The sequence below is a fragment of the Zootermopsis nevadensis genome, unplaced genomic scaffold (assembly GCF_977971745.1).
Source record: "Zootermopsis nevadensis isolate Lab colony 2312 unplaced genomic scaffold, Znev_1.0 Znev_ptg000003l, whole genome shotgun sequence".
Classification (NCBI taxonomy): Eukaryota; Metazoa; Arthropoda; class Insecta; order Blattodea; family Termopsidae; genus Zootermopsis; species Zootermopsis nevadensis.
In genome coordinates, this window is record NW_028259135.1 from 2,372,867 (window position 1) to 2,400,727 (window position 27,861).

A 27,861-nucleotide genomic window follows, 5' to 3' on the forward strand; every position below is an offset into this window, starting at 1 on the left:
CAGAAATGTGATTTTGAAGTCCAGATTGTAGAAAAAATTCCCATATATGATTAACAAGAACATTCAAGAAGGGCTCTGACTGAAAATGCCTAATGTGGTAAATGAGACTGACTAGCTGTGACTCTCAGGCTAAATGTATGAAATTTGGTACAGAAATAGAACATAATCAAAGGTACAGGCTTTGTTTGGATCATATTTATGTGTGTTAAAAGATAAAATTTACTACTAGGCCTCTAAATTAAATTATTATTAATTTCTAATATATTTTTTTTAGGCCTATAGCCTCATTATGTAAATTTAAGTATTTGAAGGACAGTATGATTTTACAACTAACTCCCAGACATTCTTGTTGTGTACCAAGAATGGTTAAGGAACCTAACATATTCTTAAAGTGTATTTTATATTATATACACAATCAGAGGATCAGAACTTTAAGCTTTCTGTTTATAAGCTTATGTAAAAAAATATATATTTTCTTGATTAATCATTGTATTGAAGTTTATCTGTATTTTTACAGATAAGTGTCATCAACATAACTACCGTGTCTTTCTGCATTTTTTTTTGTGGGGGGGCATCGTTGGATTCAGGTTTTACAACACAGCATTTGGTTCTTGTGACTGTTTTTATTGATCCTTTACAATTACCATAGTAACAATAACTCTCAGTTATAACATACTTTATGTATATTGCTGGTATAGGTACAGTAATATGAGTATCATTTGACATCATCATTGTTATTGAAGTTGGTGCAATATGACAACACATTTTTAAATACATTGACACCATTTAACCTGATCCAATTATTGTCCATTGTTTTGAGTCTTCTCCAGCAGCAAGAACATACCTCCACACAAAAGAGTAGTGCTATAACTTTAATCTGTGTCGGTATATCCGACTGAATGTGTATATGGGTGAGAGACTCTCAGTTCAACAAGTATGAAGGTGACTTTCTTCTGGGATATGACACTGTGTAGATATTACCAATGTTTATCTTATAATCTCTGAAATTTTGGAAATTATTGTGTCCCATTTTAGGCATTTGAGTACAAAGGAGGAGTAGGAGTATAATTCTACTGGATGAATTTTCATTTTCTGTCTCACAACAAGGTTATGTTTGGTATCACTTCATAGTGACGCTCCAATCTATATGGAAGTTGTATTCCCAGTGCTGAAGTGAAACATGGGAATGAAAAACTTTTTTTACATAGATTTGATGGTAAAAATGGTAATTAGGTTCCTGGGTAGATATTTTTCAGTATTAAGCTTGGATGATTGTGTATCTTTTGGTTACTTAAAATGGAAGTAATACAGTTGTACGACATTTTTAAGAAACATTTTAAGTTAGACATTATATGTCACAAACTTCTACATATTATTGTTAATCCACATGATGCAATAAATGAGCTGGGCCTTTGACGTGGATTATGGAATGGACAGTGTACATGTAGGAATATGGCTGCATAAAGATACAATTTTCTTACAAATGAACACCATATGTGTCAGAAATAAGCAAAGATCATGTTACCTATATTTTAAAAATAAAATTAAAATATCCCACTCATTGAACTCTGACTGTTCCTTATATGCATGTGGCTGTCGGCGATGTAACTCACCGTCTGTCTAAAGTGTTATGAACATGCTGATATCTTACATACAATGCGCCTACGAAATTATTTATGTCCGTCAGTGGTTTTTCTAATAATCGACAAGGTTATTGCTGAACTTTATAATTTATCATGGAAGAATCACTATCATAAATGCAAGCTATTCTAATATATCTAGTATATTTTGAGTAACAGATTATTAGAGTTTAAAGAGGGAATATATAACAATTTATGTATAATGTAATGTAATGAAAATATACAGTGTCTGCCCTTTCTATTTCATCAAGACATTTTTATATTACATTATATGCATATCTAATGTAAATTTACATTTTTAAATTTATTTAGATACGTGATTGTTATCTTCCAAAGTAATATCTTTTCTTTAAAGGTGTGAGATCAGACGTCTCCATTGTCTATAAAATTAGCAGTTATTCTTGTAATTAGTGCCACTACTGATAACACTAGAATATAGAGTAAACTTACAAAAATAATGTAGGTCAAACCCTGTTACATTGCCCATCTATGGTGAAGATTAATACTGAATAAAATTGTACTATTACACAAGATTGTTATACTCGGATTCATACTCAAAAATTTTCATGTCTTTTATACCAACAACAGTATTTCACACACGATTTGGCACTTTAATACATTATAACCCCGTCTTTAATGCTTCTATTGGTAGCGGAAAGTGTGTAGTGCTGTAAGAGGGTTCAACTATACTTAAAATTTAGACATGCCTTTAAGCAGATCTTAAAAGAGACATGCGTGTGACAATGACAAGTTTATGCTACAATAGTGATTGCAGTAACAACATTGAGACAGAACATGCAGAAAAATTTACCATAAAACTAAATCACAGCACAGTTAAAGATGGTTTAACATTTTATTGAAGTTTTTGATGTAAATACGTCTATATTTTAAGGTCGGTGTCATTCGGCAAAAATGTGTTACGAAAAAGTGTAACTTCATTGTTATGTTACTTAGGAAACGTCATCTGTTTACTCGGCATTGTTGTTACCTATAAAACTTTACATTACATTACATTCAGCTACCACAGACCCATCTTAAGCGTAACTAATTCAAGTTGAATAAGCAATGTCTTAATCAAACTTATCTCAATTGTAAAGCATGTATAAAGGAAATATTTAGAATAAAGCCAATATATAAACTTCCTTTCCGTATAGACATATTTACGTCAAATTCTCCAGAACCGTGGTTCCACTGTCACTTTTAGTTCCGTGATTTAATGAAGAATATTGCGTTTGCCCGCCCTGTGCATGGGTAGTACTAGCGATAGAATGTAACAAATGCAGGCTGTTTACTTACTTTTAGTATGGGAAAACATTTGATTCTGCTTTGGAGAGGAAGGCATTAACAGTTCAGTAACAGATATTGCCATATTATAATGTATTTTTTTGTGCTGTGTTTATGAAGCAGAAAATTATATCTGTTTAGTGTCTTCATTAATTTCCAAACCCAGTTTGCAGATTTGAATTAAATGTGGTATTTATGTTGGTACATATATTAATGTATTCTGAAAGCTTGGTGAATTTAATTTTGTTCCATGAAACACAAAGTTTGTTTATTCACACAAATTGTAGATAATTCAAAACATGTTCTGAGGTAGCTCAGATAACAGATTAAAAGGAAACAAAGATGCTATGCGGTTTAGCCAACTTTAATTTTGTTCTGGGTGATGGGTTAGTTCTGTAAATGGCAGATATGAACGTGACGACCACGCGTATATCATGAGATTGCGACGAACAGGTTCAGAAAACCTGCACTATTTCCATGTTTGTTTTGAAATGTCATATGTCAGAAAACACCTTCAACTTTAGGAACAAAAGCTGGAGATTTCTGGGGATTTGCCCCACTGTCAGGCAGAGATCTCTTATTATGGAAGAGGGACGCTTTCTTCTGATGCTTGTTTTCTTATAGGAATTTCTTCTGCCTGTTCGGAATGCTCAGTATGAGTCGCTTCCCACAGCCGCAGGTAGTCGACAACCTTTTGGTGCCCGAATGTTGTTGCTTCTGTTATAGGCATGTTTCCCCACCTGGATGTACAAACACGTGAAAAGAAATTCAAGTTTAATGTTATTAGCGATTTACTTCATTGTGATTACATTTGCAGAGGAATACATTCTTCTACTAAACAAAGTGTTATCAGGGAGTATTGTGAATGGTGCTGACCTGTCCTTGGTGTTGTGTGGCACATTGCAGTGTTCCAGGAGGAAGGTCACACAATTGAGGTGTCCTTCGGCAGCTGCCAGATGGAGTGCAGTGCGGCCGTCATAATCACAAAGAGTCATGTCCATTCCTGACAGCTTATGCCTGCACAGAAACATCTTCACAGGGGTTTGTTAAAACTTAACATTTTAATTTTTAGCTCTTTCAGTGATGAGTACTTTTAGAAAATACATTTGTTTGTATGAACAGATCGAAGGAGGTATTTCAGGGTGTAGAAGGTGGATTTTGGGTGAATATAGCTCATTTGGAATACGAAGTGTTACCAGAAATACAGCTTATAGAGTCATAGTGTGTGTGTGTTCTTGTACCCCTTAATAAGTTTTTAATTGATTTATTTTCATTGGATTTGTCCTCAGAAATTTCAACATGGTGACCTTATGAATTCCCAAAGAGGAACGCTGAAGTGTACTGAAATGTGTCGTAATATATTTTCCAGAAGCCCGTTTCGTTTTTAAGTCTGTTTTTGTAGGGATTAGAACAAGGCAATGAGCATCTTGGTTGAAGTACTTGGTTGTTTTTCTATATTTGGGAAGTTTCAGGTTTGAATGTCAACTGGCTATCCTGACATTATTTGAGGTTTTCTTCAGTCTCTGCAGGGAAATTCTGGGACAGTACTTTAAAATAAATCCCTGCCAATTCTTTCCACATCCTCTGATATTCATCATTTACTATCAGCACCTGTCTTATTTGTTGCTACACAACTAACGCAGTTGAAAAGTGTCTTTAACTACACCACATCAAGCTAAACTAAGCTTAACACATGAAAACTGCAATTTAGTTTTCAGATTCGAAGCGATACCTAATTCATTATTGTGGTAAGACGAAGTCTCGTGTGGTGAGCAGTTATAAGCACGCTTATAAGTTCTCCACGAAATTTTTTTTAATGCTTGAAATTACAAATATTACGGCTAAAACTACGAGCTGATAACTTTTAGGGTGAGCAGTAGACTTAGGCATGAGTCTACTGATTTTCAGTTCCTTGTAGCCCTTTGCACATTAGAAGGCAATTAGATGTCAGAAAATCTTCTGCGACAGTTATGTGTCTACTTACCTCCTCATGGCTGTGACATCACCATTAGCTGCAGAGAAGAGCAGGTTCACGATGCTGAGGCCCTTTGTCTCATACTTCTGGCGTCTTGGATCCTTCTTGTCGGACGCATGCTTGAGGTTGTCATAACGGTGGAAGTTGAACACATGAACCAGCTCCTGTGACAGTTCAGTGATGGTTATGTTGTGATCAGGATGTCATGTTATTGTATGTTAATCACTTCATTCCGTTCTTTAAATGTTTTAAGGGACAGCAGTAGAGATTGATATTTAAAATAGCCAAATTAGAAATTAGATGAGGAAAGGATAAACGCAATAATAATATTTTATCGAGGAGCAAAACATAAAAGAAGAAATGCTACCCGAATGCCTTTACGGGTCAGTTGTGCATCTGGATGAATCGTACGTCCTGTCCTCATATTTCTCACTGGCGGTCTGCTGATTAAGGCATGTTATCTGTGGGAGGATTACAAGCAGACTATGTAATATGCACTCACCTCACAAAACTGCAAGCCCCTGCAGCTGTTGCCCAGTGGGTCAAGGGGTGGAGACCACGCGAAGATGCCCATCACGTTGGGGATGACGAGCAGGATCCCTCCGCATACTCCAGACTTGGCAGGCAACCCCACCTACAGGAGAGAGAGCACGATTTCACTCTGTTGGGTGTCAGAAGAATTGGAATCTCAATTAAACGTGCGTAGAGAAAGAACTAAGAATACAGGTAAACTTTTACGTTTTATTTTTAATTTCGTCTTGTCATTTGTTTTGCTTGTGAGTTCTGTTACTCTGTATTGGCGCTCACTGTTACTGTTTGCCGTGTACTCTGACCATTTGAGCTCGTGAATTCATGCATTGCCGTCTGATGCTCAAATGAAGACGTGACGTATGTTCCTTCGCAGATGCTTCAGCTTTTGACATTACACACAGGTGGTGACAAAGACCTTCAAATTATGGTGCTACTGTAAACAATTATACAGTAAGTGGACAAATACAATACATAAAAGAAAATGGCCAACACACCTTGACAGAATGAGCAATAACAGACTGTCCAAATTCACTTTGTAGTAAAAACAAAGTATGACCTTGAAATTGGAAAAAGTTTGAGCATAAGAAGGAGGACGAAGATGATGTATAAAGAGAACAGAAAGGATGAAGAGGCCACAGGGATGCAACAACAGAGTGAAAGCGAAGGTGGTGGAGAAGAAGATATTAGAGGAGACAGTTACGAAGGATGTGCGGCTTACTTGAAATTGCATTAGGGAAGCTGTAGTGCCATACCTTGAAGGCAAACTGGCCAGAGTAGTCATACATGCCACAGCTGTGCATCAGGGACAGGACATCACGGATAGACTCTGGCTTCAGTACCTTCTCTTCTGTGATGGGACAGATACCGCCATTTGCCAAAGTGGCCGAGATCACAGCCATAGTGTCGCAGGTGGCCTCCATGCTGCAGCACTACAAGATTCATATAATTGGTACACAGTAATGAGCTACGAGAATTGTATAAGTCTCTGCCAGATGAAAGCGTGATGTTTTGCATGAACAAAATGAGTAGTAAATACGAAACCTATTGAAACATGTCTGTACTAATTTAGTAACGTGCTGGACGCCCATGATTTGATAGCCGGATGGGGGAGGACGCTTATCCATTTGCCACCAAGTCTGAAACAGGTAGCGATCCCCTGACACTATTATCAGTAGATATTTAAAGCGTAGAATTAATGAAGCATTAAGTTGATGTTTCATTGCTGAGGTTGAATCTTGGAGATTTCCCTCAACACCATTGTATGCAAGGAGCAACTTTTAACTTTTCCCTTATTTATTTATATACTTTGTAAATTTTTATTTCTATATATTTAATTGTACATAATTCATGAAATAATTGTTTCTGTGTTAATTATTTATTTATCTGATCATCTGGCTCAGGATAGGATTCAGTACAGAACTCTATGAACATGGAAATGAACCTTTGGGTTTAATTTCGATGGGGAATTTCTTAATCGACTACGTGACTATCATCTCCTGAAGAAGGTCTCTGGTCTACGGATTTCTTTTTTGTCCATATATTTTTTAATGTATTTATACTTTTATTTTATACATGTAATTTTACAGCATATTCATATAAATTTATCTAAGTATTTACAAATCATAAAATTAATTGATTAAGCCCATTTGCGCATTCTTCTCACCTGAAAGTAGAAGTCCATGCATTCCCTCAGGTTAGTCTTGTCAGGGTAGCACTTGTATTCCCGCATGAAGAAGCCCAGCGCATAGTTTCTATCGGCCGATTCTCGCTCGGACAGAAAAACGGAGTTGTTGAACCCAAGTTGTTCACCCCCAGCTAGTCTCTGCAATATGATGTACTTATTCAACAAATTGACCCAAATTACTATGACAGATGTTACCGATTGTTTCTGGCTTCAAATCCTGCCCATCGTCTAGTTTAAGCCTATATTTTTTCTTTGACTTCGCATCACTAAATGAACACACATTTCATGTCTAAATCCTCCTAAAAGTTTCTAGTGGAATTAGTAGCAGCCTATTTTTACTTGAAGGCATAAATCACATCTTCTGTAGTGTGTAATAGTAGTCATGGAAAATTTCATTCAATGTCTCGGCTATTGGACTCTCTGGGGTTACACATTAAAAGTGTTTTTATTGCAAGTAAAAAATGTTTTGGCAACATCAGTGATGTCAGAACCATTGCTGTCAGTGTGGTACGTCAGTAAATAGGCTTTTTAAACCAGAGAATCCTTTTTAAGATGATTCTGTATAAGCAGGATTGAATTTAATTAAGCATTCAAAACACACCTTAAAATAGTTAGTGGTGAAATCAAACTTCTCCCCAAGAGTCATTTCAGGGCTGACAAGTGTTTTGAGCAGAGTGCACACCAAGATGGCACCCGCGTTGATCATCGGGTTGTGCGGCTTCTCTGTAGGATGAGAGAAACAAGACAAAAACAGCGCTCGTCATTAATTCTGTGTTATGTGGAAACAGTGACAGCAAGAGGAGAGAATCATGTACCTTCTGAATAGCAAGTTCCTTTTTTGACATGAACAAACCATTTGACCGCAAAATTGACGTGAAACTGCCCATCTTCTGAATGGAGTGTCCTAGACTGAATATGTAGTGGTTTCACAATTACACCACCTACCAATGTACCACTTATCACAGAAAACTGTTTGAGAACAAAATATCATGGAAAATAACATGTTTATACTGCAGTAAAAAAAATGTAGCGTGAATTTTTATTCTGAATGGTGCATGCAAAACACAGGAGAGATGAGAAATGAACAGGGAAGAGGCTACTCGGAAGACGAAGATATAGATGGACCGGATTAACGAACCCGAGGATAAAATCTATTGGCCGTTCTTGTGAAAATGGTAATGGACCTTCAGGATACACAAAAAACAATTTTTTTACTGTCTGACAGCTGTTTGCTTCTCACGGACGACTGTTGCTTTATGGAGTTCTTGTTTACTAGGATCTACTTTTATGCGAAACTTTTTTTTAATATCAGAATTTTGCACAAAGTAATTATATATTTAACACAGTACATAGAGAAAAGTGTATGCTACATATTCCCAGTGTTTCATAAATGTGATAATCCTTCTGATGTAGTTTTGATGCATTGTGATAGCTTTGTCCGTGAAATATTGGTATTTACAAAGAAGGCACATAAGAGGCTTGTGGACTCACTGTTGTAGTCGAGCACCAGCTCATTGAAGTTGCGGCCACTGGGTTCCTGCCCCACGTACTGGTGCACCGTGTCGCTACCCAGCTGATCCAGAGCGATGCCATATGTCAGTGGCTTGCTGCAAAAACACATGAACCTCAAATGGGAACTAAGAATGTTGCGTCTATTCATTCTCATTTCAAACAGTAATATTTTTACTTCTGTGAAATCGGAAAGAAAACTTAATAGTTTATTTTCATTGAAAGCAATCAAAATCCTTTATGAAACTTTTTGTAAGAAGTGATTGTTTGAAAGAGTCCATGACCTTATCATTTAAGCCAAGAGATGTGGAAGGTCTTGAAAACTTTCCGTCCCACGTGTTTCACAGCAGAGACTCGCTCACCTCAATGTAATGTCGAGGTTCAGATTGCTCGTCTGTCTTAATGGTGTGCCCTTACCTGCAGGACTGCAGAGTGAAGGGGATGTTGACGTCGCCAATAGAGAACCTCTGTCCATCAATGGTGCAGACGCTGATGCCCCAATAGTCAGGGTTCATGCGTGCGAGTTGAGGGATGTATGCAGCCACCTGGAACAGCACCAGGGATTGATGACCTTTGAGCCATCAGAATGAGAACGGGAATTTGGGGAATTCTAATGTACAAGAGAACCCTGAGTTAGGTTGGGGGGGGGGGGGGGTTATGGTGAGAAGTAGGACGAATGGTGGAGATAAAAATTTGCACAACTTCAAGAGATAACCATACAGAAGAACTAATAATTATAGGGTTATGGCCATTTTTTAAAAAAAAAATAAGTTCCTGTCTCATGTCTCTCCAAATGCAGTTTTCAAACTGCTTTCGTAGGCTCTTACCTTGCCCTCTGTGTTGGATTTACACTTCCAGTAGAATTCCTCGATGTGCTTTGTGAAGCCCTGGAAGTCTGGAATTACAAACTGGTGCCGGAACGCTCGCGATATGAGGACCACGTTGGCTGAGACCACTCTGGAAACAAATTTATCCAGCTTCTTCACTGCTTATGTGCTTTCTGGAGTAGTAAATTAATTTACTGTTTGATTTATTTTGTTGTAGCCGCTCATTTGCATATAAGGTTTTGAAGGGAGCACCAACGAGAAGAGCGACAAAGTATAAATATATTAATAAATCTTACTGGTCTGAAAAGAACACTTTAAAGTGCATTTAGCGACATGTGAGATTGCTTGAATCACATATTCCCTGATTTGTGCAGCTGTTAAATTGTTTCATTCTATGACAACTTTACGGTCGAGCTGCGCATTTGTACAAGTGTAACTTATGACAAGAATTATTGTAACACAAAATACAACAACCAGTTAGTGCATCAAATTATTTTTCTCTCACACTAAGAATGCAGACTGTAGGGATTAGTAATTAGTGGTTAGGGCCGAATTAGACATTAAATTGTAAGAAGATTTCTGTCTTCTGGGTTGTTGCGCTGTGTAGTCTGGTCGATGTTAACAAACGTTTCAGAGGTCATACTGCCTCCATCATCAGGGCGATGAGTATGAAGATTTCTGTCTTCTGGGTTGTTGCGCTGTGTAGTCTGGTCGACGTTAACCAACGTTTCAGAGGTCATACTGCCTCCATCATCAGGGCGATGAGTATGAAGGTTTCTGTCTTCTGGGTTGTTGCGCTGTGTAGTCTGGTAGATGTTAACAAACGTTTCAGAGGTCATACTGCCTCCATCATCAGGGCGATGAGTATGAAGATTTCTGTCTTCTGGGTTCTTGCGCTGTGTAGTCTGGTCGATGTTAACCAACGTTTCAGAGGTCATACTGCCTCCGTCATCAGGGCGATGAGTATGAAGATTTCTGTCTTCTGGGTTGTTGCGCTGTGTAGTCTGGTCGATGTTAACAAACGTTTCAGAGGTCATACTGCTTCCATCATCAGGGCGATGAGTATGAAGATTTCTGTCTTCTGGGTTATTGCGCTGTGTAGTCTGGTCGATGTTAACAAACGTTTCAGAGGTCATACTGCTTCCATCATCAGGGCGATGAGTATGAAGATTTTTTGTCTTCTGGGTTCTTGCGCTGTGTAGTCTGGTCGATGTTAACCAACGTTTCAGAGGTCATACTGCCTCCATCATCAGGGCGATGAGTATGAAGATTTCTGTCTTCTGGGTTGTTGCGCTGTGTAGTCTGGTCGATGTTTACCAACGTTTCAGAGGTCATACTGCCTCCGTCATCAGGGCGATGAGTATGAAGATTTCTGTCTTCTGGGTTGTTGCGCTGTGTAGTCTGGTCGATGTTAACAAACGTTTCAGAGGTCATACTGCTTCCATCATCAGGGCGATGAGTATGAAGATTTCTGTCTTCTGGGTTATTGCGCTGTGTAGTCTGGTCGATGTTAACAAACGTTTCAGAGGTCATACTGCTTCCATCATCAGGGCGATGAGTATGAAGATTTCTGTCTTCTGGGTTCTTGCGCTGTGTAGTCTGGTCGATGTTTACCAACGTTTCAGAGGTCATACTGCCTCCGTCATCAGGGCGATGAGTATGAAGATTTCTGTCTTCTGGGTTGTTGCGCTGTGTAGTCTGGTCGATGTTTACCAACGTTTCAGAGGTCATACTGCCTCCGTCATCAGGGCGATGAGTATGAAGATTTCTGTCTTCTGGGTTGTTGCGCTGTGTAGTCTGGTCGATGTTAACAAACGTTTCAGAGGTCATACTGCTTCCATCATCAGGGCGATGAGTATGAAGATTTCTGTCTTCTGGGTTATTGCGCTGTGTAGTCTGGTCGATGTTAACAAACGTTTCAGAGGTCATACTGCTTCCATCATCAGGGCGATGAGTATGAAGATTTCTGTCTTCTGGGTTCTTGCGCTGTGTAGTCTGGTCGATGTTAACAAACGTTTCAGAGGTCATACTGCTTCCATCATCAGGGCGATGAGTATGAAGATTTCTGTCTTCTGGGTTGTTGCGCTGTGTAGTCTGGTCGATGTTAACAAACGTTTCAGAGGTCATACTGCTTCCATCATCAGGGCGATGAGTATGAAGATTTCTGTCTTCTGGGTTCTTGCGCTGTGTAGTCTGGTCGATGTTAACAAACGTTTCAGAGGTCATACTGCTTCCATCATCAGGGCGATGAGTATGAAGATTTCTGTCTTCTGGGTTGTTGCGCTGTGTAGTCTGGTCGATGTTAACAAACGTTTCAGAGGTCATACTGCTTCCATCATCAGGGCGATGAGTATGAAGATTTCTGTCTTCTGGGTTATTGCGCTGTGTAGTCTGGTCGATGTTAACAAACGTTTCAGAGGTCATACTGCTTCCATCATCAGGGCGATGAGTATGAAGATTTCTGTCTTCTGGGTTATTGCGCTGTGTAGTCTGGTCGATGTTAACAAACGTTTCAGAGGTCATACTGCTTCCATCATCAGGGCGATGAGTATGAAGATTTCTGTCTTCTGGGTTGTTGCGCTGTGTAGTCTGGTCGATGTTAACAAACGTTTCAGAGGTCATACTGCTTCCATCATCAGGGCGATGAGTATGAAGATTTCTGTCTTCTGGGTTATTGCGCTGTGTAGTCTGGTCGATGTTAACAAACGTTTCAGAGGTCATACTGCTTCCATCATCAGGGCGATGAGTATGAAGATTTCTGTCTTCTGGGTTCTTGCGCTGTGTAGTCTGGTCGATGTTAACAAACGTTTCAGAGGTCATACTGCTTCCATCATCAGGGCGATGAGTATGAAGATTTCTGTCTTCTGGGTTGTTGCGCTGTGTAGTCTGGTCGATGTTAACAAACGTTTCAGAGGTCATACTGCTTCCATCATCAGGGCGATGAGTATGAAGATTTCTGTCTTCTGGGTTATTGCGCTGTGTAGTCTGGTCGATGTTAACAAACGTTTCAGAGGTCATACTGCTTCCATCATCAGGGCGATGAGTATGAAGATTTCTGTCTTCTGGGTTCTTGCGCTGTGTAGTCTGGTCGATGTTGACCAACGTTTCAGAGGTCATACTGCCTCCGTCATCAGGGCGATGAGTATGAAGATTTCTGTCTTCTGGGTTGTTGCGCTGTGTAGTCTGGTCGATGTTAACAAACGTTTCAGAGGTCATACTGCCTCCATCATCAGGGCGATGAGTATGAAGATTTCTGTCTTCTGGGTTCTTGCGCTGTGTAGTCTGGTCGATGTTTACCAACGTTTCAGAGGTCATACTGCCTCCGTCATCAGGGCGATGGGTATGAAGATTTCTGTCTTCTGGGTTCTTGCGCTGTGTAGTCTGGTCGATGTTTACCAACGTTTCAGAGGTCATACTGCCTCCATCATCAGGGCGATGAGTATGAAGATTTCTGTCTTCTGGGTTCTTGCGCTGTGTAGTCTGGTCGATGTTAACCAACGTTTCAGAGGTCATACTGCCTCCATCATCAGGGCGATGAGTATGAAGATTTCTGTCTTCTGGGTTGTTGCGCTGTGTAGTCTGGTCGATGTTAACAAACGTTTCAGAGGTCATACTGCCTCCATCATCAGGGCGATGAGTATGAAGATTTCTGTCTTCTGGGTTATTGCGCTGTGTAGTCTGGTCGATGTTAACAAACGTTTCAGAGGTCATACTGCTTCCATCATCAGGGCGATGAGTATGAAGATTTCTGTCTTCTGGGTTCTTGCGCTGTGTAGTCTGGTCGATGTTGACCAACGTTTCAGAGGTCATACTGCCTCCGTCATCAGGGCGATGAGTATGAAGATTTCTGTCTTCTGGGTTCTTGCGCTGTGTAGTCTGGTCGATGTTAACCAACGTTTCAGAGGTCATACTGCCTCCATCATCAGGGCGATGAGTATGAAGATTTCTGTCTTCTGGGTTGTTGCGCTGTGTAGTCTGGTCGATGTTAACAAACGTTTCAGAGGTCATACTGCCTCCATCATCAGGGCGATGAGTATGAAGATTTCTGTCTTCTGGGTTATTGCGCTGTGTAGTCTGGTCGATGTTAACAAACGTTTCAGAGGTCATACTGCTTCCATCATCAGGGCGATGAGTATGAAGATTTCTGTCTTCTGGGTTCTTGCGCTGTGTAGTCTGGTCGATGTTGACCAACGTTTCAGAGGTCATACTGCCTCCGTCATCAGGGCGATGAGTATGAAGATTTCTGTCTTCTGGGTTGTTGCGCTGTGTAGTCTGGTCGATGTTAACAAACGTTTCAGAGGTCATACTGCCTCCATCATCAGGGCGATGAGTATGAAGATTTCTGTCTTCTGGGTTCTTGCGCTGTGTAGTCTGGTCGATGTTTACCAACGTTTCAGAGGTCATACTGCCTCCGTCATCAGGGCGATGGGTATGAAGATTTCTGTCTTCTGGGTTCTTGCGCTGTGTAGTCTGGTCGATGTTTACCAACGTTTCAGAGGTCATACTGCCTCCATCATCAGGGCGATGAGTATGAAGATTTCTGTCTTCTGGGTTCTTGCGCTGTGTAGTCTGGTCGATGTTTACCAACGTTTCAGAGGTCATACTGCCTCCGTCATCAGGGCGATGGGTATGAAGATTTCTGTCTTCTGGGTTCTTGCGCTGTGTAGTCTGGTCGATGTTTACCAACGTTTCAGAGGTCATACTGCCTCCATCATCAGGGCGATGAGTATGAAGATTTCCGTCTTCTGGGTTGTTGCGCTGTGTAGTCTGGACAATGTTAACCAACGTTTCAGAAGTCATACTGCCTCCATCATCAGGGCGATGAGTATGAAGATTTCTGTCTTCTGGGTTGTTGCGCTGTGTAGTCTGGTCGATGTTAACAAACGTTTCAGAGGTCATACTGCCTCCATCATCAGGGCGATGAGTATGAAGATTTCTGTCTTCTGGGTTCTTGCGCTGTGTAGTCTGGTCGATGTTAACAAACGTTTCAGAGGTCATACTGCCTCCATCATCAGGGCGATGAGTATGAAGATTTCTGTCTTCTGGGTTCTTGCGCTGTGTAGTCTGGTCGATGTTTACCAACGTTTCAGAGGTCATACTGCCTCCATCATCAGGGCGATGAGTATGAAGATTTCTGTCTTCTGGGTTCTTGCGCTGTGTAGTCTGGTCGATGTTAACCAACGTTTCAGAGGTCATACTGCCTCCATCATCAGGGCGATGAGTATGAAGATTTCTGTCTTCTGGGTTGTTGCGCTGTGTAGTCTGGTCGATGTTAACAAACGTTTCAGAGGTCATACTGCCTCCATCATCAGGGCGATGAGTATGAAGATTTCTGTCTTCTGGGTTCTTGCGCTGTGTAGTCTGGTCGATGTTTACCAACGTTTCAGAGGTCATACTGCCTCCATCATCAGGGCGATGAGTATGAAGATTTCTGTCTTCTGGGTTCTTGCGCTGTGTAGTCTGGTCGATGTTAACCAACGTTTCAGAGGTCATACTGCCTCCATCATCAGGGCGATGAGTATGAAGATTTCTGTCTTCTGGGTTGTTGCGCTGTGTAGTCTGGTCGATGTTAACAAACGTTTCAGAGGTCATACTGCCTCCATCATCAGGGCGATGAGTATGAAGATTTCTGTCTTCTGGGTTCTTGCGCTGTGTAGTCTGGTCGATGTCAACCAACGTTTCAGAGGTCATACTGCCTCCATCATCAGGGCGGTGAGTATGAAGATTTCCGTCTTCTGGGTTGTTGCGCTGTGTAGTCTGGTCGATGTTAACAAACGTTTCAGAGGTCATACTGCCTCCATCATCAGGGCGATGAGTATGAAGATTTCTGTCTTCTGGGTTCTTGCGCTGTGTAGTCTGGTCGATGTTTACCAACGTTTCAGAGGTCATACTGCCTCCATCATCAGGGCGATGAGTATGAAGATTTCTGTCTTCTGGGTTCTTGCGCTGTGTAGTCTGGTCGATGTTAACCAACGTTTCAGAGGTCATACTGCCTCCATCATCAGGGCGATGAGTATGAAGATTTCTGTCTTCTGGGTTCTTGCGCTGTGTAGTCTGGTCGATGTTAACCAACGTTTCAGAGGTCATACTGCCTCCATCATCAGGGCGATGAGTATGAAGATTTCTGTCTTCTGGGTTGTTGCGCTGTGTAGTCTGGTCGATGTTAACAAACGTTTCAGAGGTCATACTGCCTCCATCATCAGGGCGATGAGTATGAAGATTTCTGTCTTCTGGGTTCTTGCGCTGTGTAGTCTGGTCGATGTTTACCAACGTTTCAGAGGTCATACTGCCTCCATCATCAGGGCGATGAGTATGAAGATTTCTGTCTTCTGGGTTCTTGCGCTGTGTAGTCTGGTCGATGTTAACCAACGTTTCAGAGGTCATACTGCCTCCATCATCAGGGCGATGAGTATGAAGATTTCTGTCTTCTGGGTTGTTGCGCTGTGTAGTCTGGTCGATGTTAACAAACGTTTCAGAGGTCATACTGCCTCCATCATCAGGGCGATGAGTATGAAGATTTCTGTCTTCTGGGTTCTTGCGCTGTGTAGTCTGGTCGATGTTTACCAACGTTTCAGAGGTCATACTGCCTCCATCATCAGGGCGATGAGTATGAAGATTTCTGTCTTCTGGGTTCTTGCGCTGTGTAGTCTGGTCGATGTTAACCAACGTTTCAGAGGTCATACTGCCTCCATCATCAGGGCGATGAGTATGAAGATTTCTGTCTTCTGGGTTGTTGCGCTGTGTAGTCTGGTCGATGTTAACAAACGTTTCAGAGGTCATACTGCCTCCATCATCAGGGCGATGAGTATGAAGATTTCTGTCTTCTGGGTTCTTGCGCTGTGTAGTCTGGTCGATGTTTACCAACGTTTCAGAGGTCATACTGCCTCCATCATCAGGGCGATGAGTATGAAGATTTCTGTCTTCTGGGTTCTTGCGCTGTGTAGTCTGGTCGATGTTTACCAACGTTTCAGAGGTCATACTGCCTCCGTCATCAGGGCGATGAGTATGAAGATTTCTGTCTTCTGGGTTTTTGCGCTGTGTAGTCTGGTCGATGTCAACCAACGTTTCAGAGGTCATACTGCCTCCATCATCAGGGCGGTGAGTATGAAGATTTCCGTCTTCTGGGTTTTTGCGCTGTGTAGTCTGGTCGATGTCAACCAACGTTTCAGAGGTCATACTGCCTCCATCATCAGGGCGATGAGTATGAAGATTTCTGTCTTCTGGGTTCTTGCGCTGTGTAGTCTGGTCGATGTTTACCAACGTTTCAGAGGTCATACTGCCTCCGTCATCAGGGCGATGAGTATGAAGATTTCTGTCTTCTGGGTTGTTGCGCTGTGTAGTCTGGTAGATGTTAACCAACGTTTCAGAGGTCATACTGCCTCCATCATCAGGGCGATGAGTATGAAGATTTCTGTCTTCTGGGTTCTTGCGCTGTGTAGTCTGGTCGATGTTAACCAACGTTTCAGAGGTCATACTGCCTCCATCATCAGGGCGATGAGTATGAAGATTTCTGTCTTCTGGGTTCTTGCGCTGTGTAGTCTGGTCGATGTTTACCAACGTTTCTGAGGTCATACTGCCTCCATCATCAGGGCGATGAGTATGAAGATTTCTGTCTTCTGGGTTCTTGCGCTGTGTAGTCTGGTCGATGTTTACCAACGTTTCAGAGGTCATACTGCCTCCGTCATCAGGGCGATGAGTATGAAGATTTCTGTCTTCTGGGTTCTTGCGCTGTGTAGTCTGGTCGATGTTTACCAACGTTTCAGAGGTCATAGTGCCTCCGTCATCAGGGCGATGAATATGCCAATAGGGTGTGAGGTGCTAGGTTTATAGGCTGGAAAGTTTCACAACCCAGAAGACGGAAATCTTCATACTCACCGCTGTGAGAACCTCAAGTCTTACATTAAATTGTAACTTTCGAAGAAGTTAACCAAGTTTCAAAAATTACTACCACAACCTCAGTTTCCTTCTGACCTTTTAAACGTCTCCCTATCGAGTTTCTGTGTCTCGGGGGATCCTCCCTCGTGGCCGCTTTTCTTGTGTACTTCACGCAGGTTGTCCATCATCTCAGCCAAACGAGGGTCCGTCTTCCTGAGTCCCGTACTGCGTAGAGCCTGTAAACATCGACCACCACACCCGCATCGAAGTTTCCAAACGTAAGGATTAGAAGTTAACAAACCCATGTACTTATTACAGAACAGGCTGATAAAACATTTTCTCTCTTTTTAGGGAATTCAACGTCAATGTTTTCATCTAAGTGGCCTTTTATAATTATGTATAGTGTAATTATTTGAGGGCCAAAATTACACGGGAATGGAGTCCATAAGTGTGAAACTCTGCCGGTAAGTCAGTATGGTAATTTTATGGGTTGCTTCGTAATGCTGTTAAGCCCAGATTTTTCTTGAAGAAATAACATTAAGGATGGTGGAGATCGAAAGAAAATTTGGGATCGATTAAGTATCGAGATTCTCGAGATAATTCCATAACGAAGGGATATGTTAATGTCTTAGTTTGCCTTATACATGTAGTTTTATCTGAGACCGACAACAAGGGGAGAGTTTTCGAATCGTTAAAATAATTATAATAATTTAAATCACCTAAAATGTGTTAATGTAGGTTTTTATGAGCAGTGACAGTGGTTTGATCCCTTTTCAAAACCATTTAAAATCAATTTATATTTTTATAGTAGCTCTCGAATTCCATTATTAAAAATCAATAATTATTTATCGTGACGTTTCGAAAGATAGTGGGAAATGTTCTGTTTCACTAACATTGTTTAACAGCGTATTTTGTACCGGAAGAAATATTCTTTTTAAAACGTAAAGGGTTAATCCGGTCCGATATTTATGAGAGGTACTCACTGCCAGGAACATGCCGATTGGTAATATATCCGTTTCTTCGTTTCTGAACATGTCGAAGAGGACATCCTCGGTGCTGGCCGGATTTTGGGATGCGTCCTGGTCGCGGGTGCTGGAAAAGAGAATTTTCCTCGCGTCTCTTACTACATTATAACTTATAACAAAAATCAGGTTACATACTACAGGCAGATCAGTTACAATTTACCAAAAGTATAAAGATGTTTCGAATTCTGTCCAGTCTAACATGGCTCCATACGAATAAGCTGTAGGTAATCAGGCAACAACCATGACTAAGACATAAGCAACTTCTAAGATTCATGCAATACCATCATCAGCAGGACTAGACGGTGAATACTAAGCGAAACACTAAGGGTTACTGCATTACGCGTCCTATAAATATTCAAATGTTATTTCTGAAGACAGTAGATTATTAGAAGTGTCTTATTGGATCTAGCAACCGTCAGTAAGAATTGTTATATCGCCTGTCAACCATTTGGCCTAAGCATCATGCTCTGTATTGACCTTGCATTAAGTGGTATATAGAGTGTTCATGTGGACGTCTGAATAACAAGACTGTTAACCCTTTGAAGTCGAAGCTCGTATAAACATTACGTAAGAACTCAGTCCGAACCGCGAAGAAAACACTACACTTCACCATTACAAAGATCGACTGGTTAACCCTTTGAAGCCGAAGCTCGTATAAATATTACGTAAGAACTCAGTCCGGACCGCGAAGAAAACACTACACTTCACCATTACAAAGATCGACTGGTTAACCCTCTGAAGCCGAAGCTCGTATAAATATTACGTAAGAACTCAGTCCGAACCGCGAAGAAAACACTACACTTCACCATTACAAAGATCGACTGGTTAACCCTCTGAAGCCGAAGCTCGTATAAATATTACGTAAGAACTCAGTCCGGACCGCGAAGAAAACACTACACTTCACCATTACAAAGATCGACTGGTTAACCCTCTGAAGCCGAAGCTCGTATAAATATTACGTAAGAACTCAGTCCGGACCGCGAAGAAAACACTACACTTCACCATTACAAAGATCGACTGGTTAACCCTCTGAAGCCGAAGCTCGTATAAATATTACGTAAGAACTCAGTCCGGACCGCGAAGAAAACACTACACTTCACCATTACAAAGATCGACTGGTTAACCCTCTGAAGCCGAAGCTCGTATAAATATTACGTAAGAACTCAGTCCGAACCGCGAAGAAAACACTACACTTCACCATTACAAAGATCGACTGGTTAACCCTCTGAAGCCGAAGCTCGTATAAATATTACGTAAGAACTCAGTCCGGACCGCGAAGAAAACACTACACTTCACCATTACAAAGATCGACTGGTTAACCCTCTGAAGCCGAAGCTCGTATAAATATTACGTAAGAACTCAGTCCGAACCGCGAAGAAAACACTACACTTCACCATTACAAACATCGACTGGTTAATGCAGTCCAGATGTATTTTTCGCCATATTTGAAGTCTGTGGTTTACTTCAACCGCGAAGATCGAAGTATCGTGTTTCTCAAAAATGTAGGACCACCATTTAATTCTAGTTGAGATGTGTAAGTCATTAAGGTCTCCGTCATTTTTGTATTTATAAGAATATTAGTGAGGGGTTTTGTGTAAGTATAATTAATTAATCTTACTTGTTTAATTCTTGTCCGTCTAATCACAATTTAAAATTTAAAATATTTAAAAATACCATATGATGTTCTCTATCGAAACATTCGATTTACACTAGAACATAATTTTTTCTCACGACATGTTTCAGTTCTTAAATGCATTTTTTTTTATATTATTGTATTTTAGTCAGATGTTTATTAGATATCAATGTTCTCTTCCAGATTCAATTTTTTTAACATATTCGAAGTTGTTCTATATATGTTTCGATAGAGAACATCATATGGTATTTTTAAATATTTTAAATTTTAAAATTGTGATTAGACGGACAAGAATTAAACAAATATATATTTATCACAATATGACGCAATTTTATCATCTCATTAATCTTACTTGTAACAAATGAACATCAAGACTTTGTGCACTGGCATAGAAACGGAAGTGATGGAATTTGAGGTTATGTGCTCAAAACTCCTTTATACTTTGCAATTCGAATTTCACTTAAAGGACTTTATGGACACTGTGTATGCTGATAAAAATAGAATTACTCTCTATACTTCCAGTTAGCTTAATTTGCACGCGTCTAGTACACGTGACTGTGTCATGGTCAGTGCTATGATTGTTTCTCATTTAGGAAAGGGATCTTCATTTTTTATTCAAAGGTCAGAACAGCGACTAGAATGTTCATTATTTATATGTTTGTGGTGTATTATTAGACTTTCAAATACATATGTATTTCCCATCCACGCAAACTGTCCTCTCACAAAGCTGAATTTCGGCATTATTCGTGTAAAGTGTGGATATTATTTATTATTATTTAGTGTTCTGTCTGACGACAGGTCCATATGAACAGGATCCTTCCATCCTTTTCTCTTCTTGGACTGGGACCTGTTCATATACGTTCTTGGCAGATGATCCAGAAGTGGTTTGCCATTGCCTTCTTCTGTGTGTGAATGGAGTAATTGTTGGGATGCCACGGAGGAAAACTCCGTGTTGCCTAGACCACGGCCTTGCCCAACACAAGTTATAAATTCGAACCCGAGACCCCAGGATTACAAGGCCAGCGTTCTAACCGCTAGACCACCTCATCTTATTATTATTTAGTGTTCTGTCTGACGACAGGTCCATATGAACAGGATCCTTCCATCCTTTTCTCGGACTGGGACCTGTTCATATACGTTCTTGGCAGATGATCCAGAAGTGGTTTGCCATTGCCTTCTTCTGTGTGTGAATGGAGTAATTGTTGGGATGCCACGGAGGAAAACTCCGTGTTGCCTAGACCACGGCCTTGCCCAACACAAGTTATAAATTCGAACCCGAGACCCCAGGATTACAAGGCCAGCGTTCTAACCGCTAGACCACCTCATCTTATTATTATTTAGTGTTCTGTCTGACGACAGGTCCATATGAACAGGATCCTTCCATCCTTTTCTCTTCTCGGACTGGGACCTGTTCATATACGTTCTTGGCAGATGATCCAGAAGTGGTTTGCCATTGTCTTCTTCTGTGTGTGAATGGAGTAATTGTTGGGATGTCACGGAGGAAAACTCCGTGTTGCCTAGACCACGGTCTTGCCCAACACAAGTTATAAATTCGGGCACCGCCGGGAATCGAACCCGAGACCCCAGGATTACAAGGCCAGCGTTCTAACCGCTAGACCACCTCATCTTATTATTATTTAGTGTTCTGTCTGACGACAGGTCCATATGAACAGGATCCTTCCATCCTTTTCTCGGACTGGGACCTGTTCATATACGTTCTTGGCAGATGATCCAGTAGTGGTTTGCCATTGCCTTCTTCTGTGTGTGAATGGAGTAATTGTTGGGATGCCACGGAGGAAAACTCCGTGTTGCCTAGACCACGGCCTTGTCCAACACAAGTTATAAATTCGAACCCGAGACCCCAGGATTACAAGGCCAGCGTTCTAACCGCGAGACCACTGTGGCGTTCAAAAGTGTGGATAGAAAATAAAATAGTAAATATCTTGTAGTCATGTTATGTCGTATGTAGATTTAGCCACGTTTGTATTAACCTTTCAGAAACTACAAAGGAACCAAATTCAGAGGTTCTGATCCATTGTCCTGTCACAGCTAGTGTGCGATAAATTCGTAACGTTTATAATCCTGAAACATTTCGTTTAAAATTCTCTACACGTAAATAACGTAAAAGATAAATGTTTATATTTAAAATAGGCCGATTAGTCGTAAAGTGATAGAGGATGGTTTGCTATATATTTGTTGCTGAATACATTTAACACATAGCATGAAAACTAATAATCATGGACCAAAACGTGGAGAATATTACGTCATGACTAATGAAGAAATATGTCTCGTTATCATTGTATAATGTCAATGTTTTATGATATCAGACTGATAAAATGTTTTAATGAAAATTCAAAAGGTTCGTGTTAGTAAGAGACACGTTTGAGAAACAGGACATGTGTTAACAGTTTGAAACACGTTAATTTTCTTTTTTCGTAAGGAAAATTATTGATATTTACATACAGGAAAGGTAGACTCTTTGGATTATAAGAAAATCTCTGGCAGAATTACTAACATGTATTACGACTTTCAAAAGAGAATTAATACGAGGAAGGATAGGAAATTCGTTACTACACGTATCACTTGGCTTAGTCTTCGTTGAAAACATTTTTTGAAACTAAGTACACGTCTTGAGATATGAGTTTGTAACGTCAGCGATTTTGAAGATGACTGTCGTCTGGGTTGTTGCGCTTTATAGAATGGTGGAATTTTACCGACGTTTCGGGTGTGGTAGATGATGGATGGTGAAGGTAGCAAGCACATATAAAACGTCGGTAAACTTATACCAGACTACACGGTGCAACGATCTAGAAGACAGCCATTTTAAGTATAGGTCATGAACGCCCGGTTCCAACCCTGCGTACACGTAGGCTCATTAGCTAATTTCACAGAACAATTAGAGGTTTGAGTTCGTTAGGGTGTCTTATGGTATGACGTAACATTCTTTAAGTTTCGGTCCGTGATTAAGTGACTTACACGTGAGCGTAGCTCGCGTCATGAACGAACGAGAATCCTCTTAGCGGCATTAGGGAGGAAAAGATTATTGTTATTAATAAGATTGTATCTGCAGGATCTGCTCGGATCTTAACAAGTGACTTGTGTGGTTTGACAACCATTTGATTTCTGTGGAACTCCGTCTTTAACCCGTCCGCATACGAGGTGCGATCGGAAAGTTTCAAGACTGCGCCTATAAAAACCCGTACACTTATCTCAGGTATTAAATTCATCCATAACCCTCGAAGTAGTTCCCCTGGGAGTGAACACAACGATCCCAGCGCCGCTGCCAAGCCTGGAAGCATCCCTGGAAATCTTTCTTTGTCAGCCTGTCAAGCACCATCTGCGATTCTGCCTGAATCTCTTCTGTCGTCTCAAATCTCCTTCCCTTTAGCTGAATTTTCATCTTTGGGAAGAGGAAGAAGTCACACGGAGCTAAATCCGGCGAATAAGGAGGGTGCGGGATGACGGCCATGGTGTTTGAGGCCAAAAACTGCCGAACTTTGAGGGCGGTGTGCGCTGGCGCGTTGTCATGATGCGTCGCATGTGGAGTTCTTCCTTTAGAATCAGCTGACAGGTCCCATAGCCTATCCCAACAATGTCGCACAAGTCGTTGATGGTACGACGTCGATCTTCGTGAATGGCCTGCCGAATCTTCGTAACATTTTCGGGCGTTGTGCTCGAAGATCGTCGTCCAGAACGCTCGTCATCATCGACAGAGGTTCGGCCATTTTTAAAACGTGAATGCCACACAAAAGTTTGTGCACGACCCATTGCGGACTCCCCAAATGCTTGCTTTAGCATTTCATAGGTTTCCGTAGCCGTTTTGGCGAGTCTTTGGCAAAATTTGATGCACACGCCATTCCGAAATCGCAGGAGGGTCGGTGTAATGCACTACCAAAACGCCCGTAACTAAGAAACAAATGCTAATTCGATGATGCCGGCTGGCACACTGATTCACTATGAATGTAGGCCGCACCCCCCCTAGCGGCAGAAGCTCGTACTACATCCGGTTCGGCCTCTATTGACACAGTCTTGAAACTTTCCGATCGCACCTCGTACCTTGACTGCTCTTAAATTTTACCGGATGAAATTCAAAGTAATTTATTTATGTATTTATTGGACAATATATGGGATTCACGATAATGTAAGGCTTTAATATTGAAATATTTTAACGAATTTTATGCAGAAAACGCCAAATAATTTGCTTATGCATTCATTCGCTCACCCAAACACACAAGTTAAATGGCGAGTGCTATAAAAAGGTGTGAACACATATAAGAAAGAATTATGTGTAGTACGAGATATATTTACATTATGCTCACAGAAACAGTTCCTGTGCTAATATCCTTAAAGCAATCTCATTTTTGAGAAATTAGCGGCTTGACAGAGCCCAGTTATACTTCTCCAGGCCCTATCTCGCAACTCTGGACAGTCTATTACTTAAGTAGGTCAGTTGCGTCTTTTAATAAAAAGTTCGATGAATGGGAAACCTGTTATTATGGAAACAAAAACTAGATACCAGTTGTTAAGTTCGCGGAAGTTCTCACCCCCCCCCCCAAAAAAAAAAAAATAGCAAGGCAAGAGAGCCAGGAAAGACATATCGAATGAAATAAAGATCTGAAATTATCTAAGCCGGATGCGTTTTCACATCACAACGATGGCGTCACGCCAAAAGGGGATATCAAAGTATTTGCAAGATTGGAGATATTTGTTCAAGAAGGTGCAAGAATTTACTGTCTAAGTCAGCCATTTCGTGTGACATGATGGCATTATGACGTTACTGTAAAGTGGTCATCACCTCCGACCGCCCTCACTTTCTCCGTCAGGCCCGCTTCTGCTCCTGAATTCGTCCGGTGGGCTGAACATCCGGGCAAAGGCAGCATGGTGTGACCTTGGTTCCCCCTGAAACAGTCGAAGAGTGCACAACATTCCCGAGAAGGTTTCCAACTCACAGGCTAATATTTTTATTAATACAACTTATCTCTGAAACGTCGGTAAATTTTTACCAGATTATACGGTGCTATATCCAAGAAGACAGCCCTCAGCAGGATAAAGAACATTCTAGTTCTAGTATTGCAGAAAGAAGGAGACACCTGGAGTTCATCTGTTATTCTGGAAGCTGCTTTGTTCATAAGTGCGATAGGACGTTCTGTGTATGAATGAACACCCTTAATCATGTAAATTAGGGTTTATTCGATAGGATTTTCGAAATGCTAACTAACTTAGAACCCGAAGGTTCATCACCGAATTAACCAAAGCTCTGTCCTGGGCCAACAAAATCCAGTCTCCTTCAACTCCTATCTCCCATAGGTCCCGCCTGAGATTATCCTCCCATCTACGTCTAGGTCTCCCCAGAGGTCTCTTCCCCTCAGGCTTCCCAACCAATACCCTGTGCACACCTCTTGTGCCATCCATGCGCGCTACATGCCCAGCCCATCTCACTCTTCTCGACTTAATCACCCTGACAATATTGGGGGAGCAGTACAGATTTTTAAGCTGCTCATTATGCAGTTTTCTCCACGCCCCATCGTCTTCTCTCTTAGGCCCAAATATCCTCCTCAAACACCCGATTCTCAAACACCTGCAATCTGTGTTCCTCCCTCTGAGTGAGAGACCATGTTTCGCACCCATACAAAACAACAGGAAAGATTATTGTTTTGTATACTTTAATTTTCAGGTTCTTAGAAATCAGACGGGAAGACTAAATATTTTGAACTCAGAAGTAGCAAGCATTTCCAGAATTTAATCTCCTCCTAACTTCCTCTTGAATATCATTTGCATTTGTTATTGTTGTTCCCAGATATTTGAACTTTGTAACCCTTTCAAAGGACTTATTAGCTACCCTAAGATAATTCTGCCCGCCTGTCTGCTGATGACGAGATACTAACATGTACTTAGTTTTTTCTGAATTTACTTGTAGTCCCACCTTTCTACCAGCCTCTAGTAAAACTTCTGCATTCCTCTTTATTGTATTTATATCATCCCCCAATAAATTAACATCATCAGCAAATGCCAATAGCTGAAGTGTCCCATTCAATTGCAAACCCTCCTGTATCTTGGACTTTCCTGATGGCATAGTTGAAATAAAAGATACTGCGATTAAAATCACATTCTCTCTAATGTTCTTCCAAGTTTCCTGGTGATAATTGTTTGGACAAATGTAAATAGTGAACACAGCAAAGGACTATAGTTCGTGCATCTAAGCCATGATGCATTCCACCGTCGACTTCTTTCGTTGCTATGGTATCCAAACACCGACTTATTATCGATCAGTCACCACACTCAAAGGCATAAACCGTATCCAGGCACAAAACAACATCAATTTGCGTTAATGCTGACAGATTAGAACGTATCCACGTCATAAAATATCTACAAATAGATTCACAACATTTTGCAGTCAATACCAATAAGCGGCTATGTTCTAAAATTAACAGCATATTTTAAGGTCAACATTGATATTATAGCTACTTCAGTAAAGTTGTTCATATTATCTATTTAATATGTTCTAAATTGCATAAATTACATGTGAAAATTAGAACAGAATGTGATTATTAATGAGAAAAAGAAATTGGAAGGAAGTTGCCATGGTAAGGTACTGTGCTTTGCATTCGCTTGGGTAAAACGAGGAAACTTTAAAAAAAAAATCGGCAAAGATAGTCGATACTCGAAGCTGTTACCAACATTTCACATAATCATTGTGTTGGTCGCTTAGGACCAGTCCGTTTTTTTTTTTAGGATGAAACAGTTTTTTTGAGAAATGTGAGTGACAGAATTCAGTTCTATTTTGATGTGAATTTCGAGGCAATTCTGTGAGATTTTAGGTTTTCACTACGGCAAGTATGAAGATGAGACTGTCTTCTTAGGGGTTAGTATACCACGGACCGACACATATACAATTTATTTAATATTTCTTAAGGATTTTAGTGTTAACCTCCACAGCAAATATCGTCAGAGTGTATAGAGTGGTTTTTTAAGTGAAACATACTGACTGAAAGACATAAAATGCTATGATCATGCCTGCCAACTGCCACCATACTTCGTCTGTATTCCCAAGGGATTTGAATGTGGCGTGTATTAAAAGATTTTAATAGAATTTCATTTTGGTCCAAATCGATACACATTCCAGTCTTGTGCCCTGACATGCATAACGTGGTCGTTTTTTATGCCCGAGATTAGAACAAATTCATAATAAGTTAAAGGTAAAGCTGTCAGTATGACACCATGCAGACGGAAGTAAGCTCCAAACATTTCTAACCACGACAATAGTCGGCCATCTTCACACTACGACCGCTTTTGCTCAGAGCCGATATGGACGCTGTGACGTATGAAAACATTAGGTATTCCTGCTGAGAATTGAACTCCGGACAACCATCCAGCAGAGCAGATATAGTAAGTTTAAAAAACATTGCCACAGAGTTCTACGTGCCTGTGTGTTTGAATCAATTTAAGTGAGGGACCTACCTGTTTTGTATGAATACGAGCCACATTGTTTCCCGTTCGAAGCCTGTTTGCCGGCGGCTTCCCATCCGATGTAACTGCTCTCCCAATATGCAGCTTAACAGATGGCATTTGCCGGCTGCAGCCACTGACATGTATTCCGAGTCTCGAAACACCATTGCTGGTCAACATGATGTGTGGAACACTGTTCTTGTGTGCTGACAACTTTTAACAGGGCATCAGTCTTATTATATAGTTTCCACCCACCTACGCTTATGGCCCATTTCCGAATATCCCATGTTGGGTTCTGTTCATTGACTGCTATTCGCGCACGCGCCTTGCTAAGTGACACAGGTACAACCATAGCAGCTCCGCGCATGATCGCGGGCGGGGTTAATCAATTATTTTGGATTCATCTCGAAAAGAAAGAACACTTGAGATTTT

At 40.9% G+C, this 27,861-nt stretch overlaps 2 protein-coding genes across 7 annotated transcripts in view; one reads left to right on the plus strand and one right to left on the minus strand.

The window, feature by feature from the left end:
• Positions 1-27,861, plus strand: part of NKAIN (Sodium/potassium-transporting ATPase subunit beta-1-interacting protein) — a 60,958-nt gene that overhangs the window by 12,504 nt on the left and 20,593 nt on the right. Inside the window, exon 1 of one of the 4 annotated variants that reach the window (XM_022073795.2) lies at positions 3,832-3,965. The exons of 2 other annotated variants lie outside the window; for them this stretch is intronic. In XM_022073795.2, coding sequence (XP_021929487.2) covers positions 3,918-3,965 — 48 coding nt within the window. In that variant the 5' untranslated portion in view covers positions 3,832-3,917. Of the gene's footprint in view, positions 1-3,831; positions 3,966-17,508; positions 17,604-27,861 lie in introns of those variants that run through there. One more of the 4 variants, XM_087358450.1, reaches the window with a different exon arrangement.
• Positions 604-27,728, minus strand: GLS (glutaminase). Of its 3 annotated transcripts, XM_087358330.1 has the most exons (15): positions 27,442-27,728; positions 24,779-24,882; positions 22,960-22,998; positions 18,309-18,417; positions 17,422-17,561; positions 9,451-9,580; positions 9,041-9,168; positions 8,606-8,721; positions 7,716-7,837; positions 7,094-7,252; positions 6,183-6,359; positions 5,402-5,533; positions 4,909-5,063; positions 3,801-3,941; positions 604-3,664 (listed from the first exon to the last, which is right to left on the minus strand). In XM_087358330.1, exons 1-15 carry the CDS (start codon positions 27,607-27,609, stop codon positions 3,505-3,507), a joined length of 1,980 nt encoding a protein of 659 aa, XP_087214456.1. In that variant the 5' UTR covers positions 27,610-27,728; the 3' UTR covers positions 604-3,504. The 3 variants fall into 3 exon arrangements, with proteins under 3 accessions (XP_087214456.1, XP_087214461.1, XP_087214463.1); XM_087358335.1 differs by lacking the exon at positions 22,960-22,998 and having other exon boundaries at positions 27,442-27,727; XM_087358337.1 differs by lacking the exons at positions 22,960-22,998; positions 24,779-24,882; positions 27,442-27,728 and adding an exon at positions 18,511-18,692.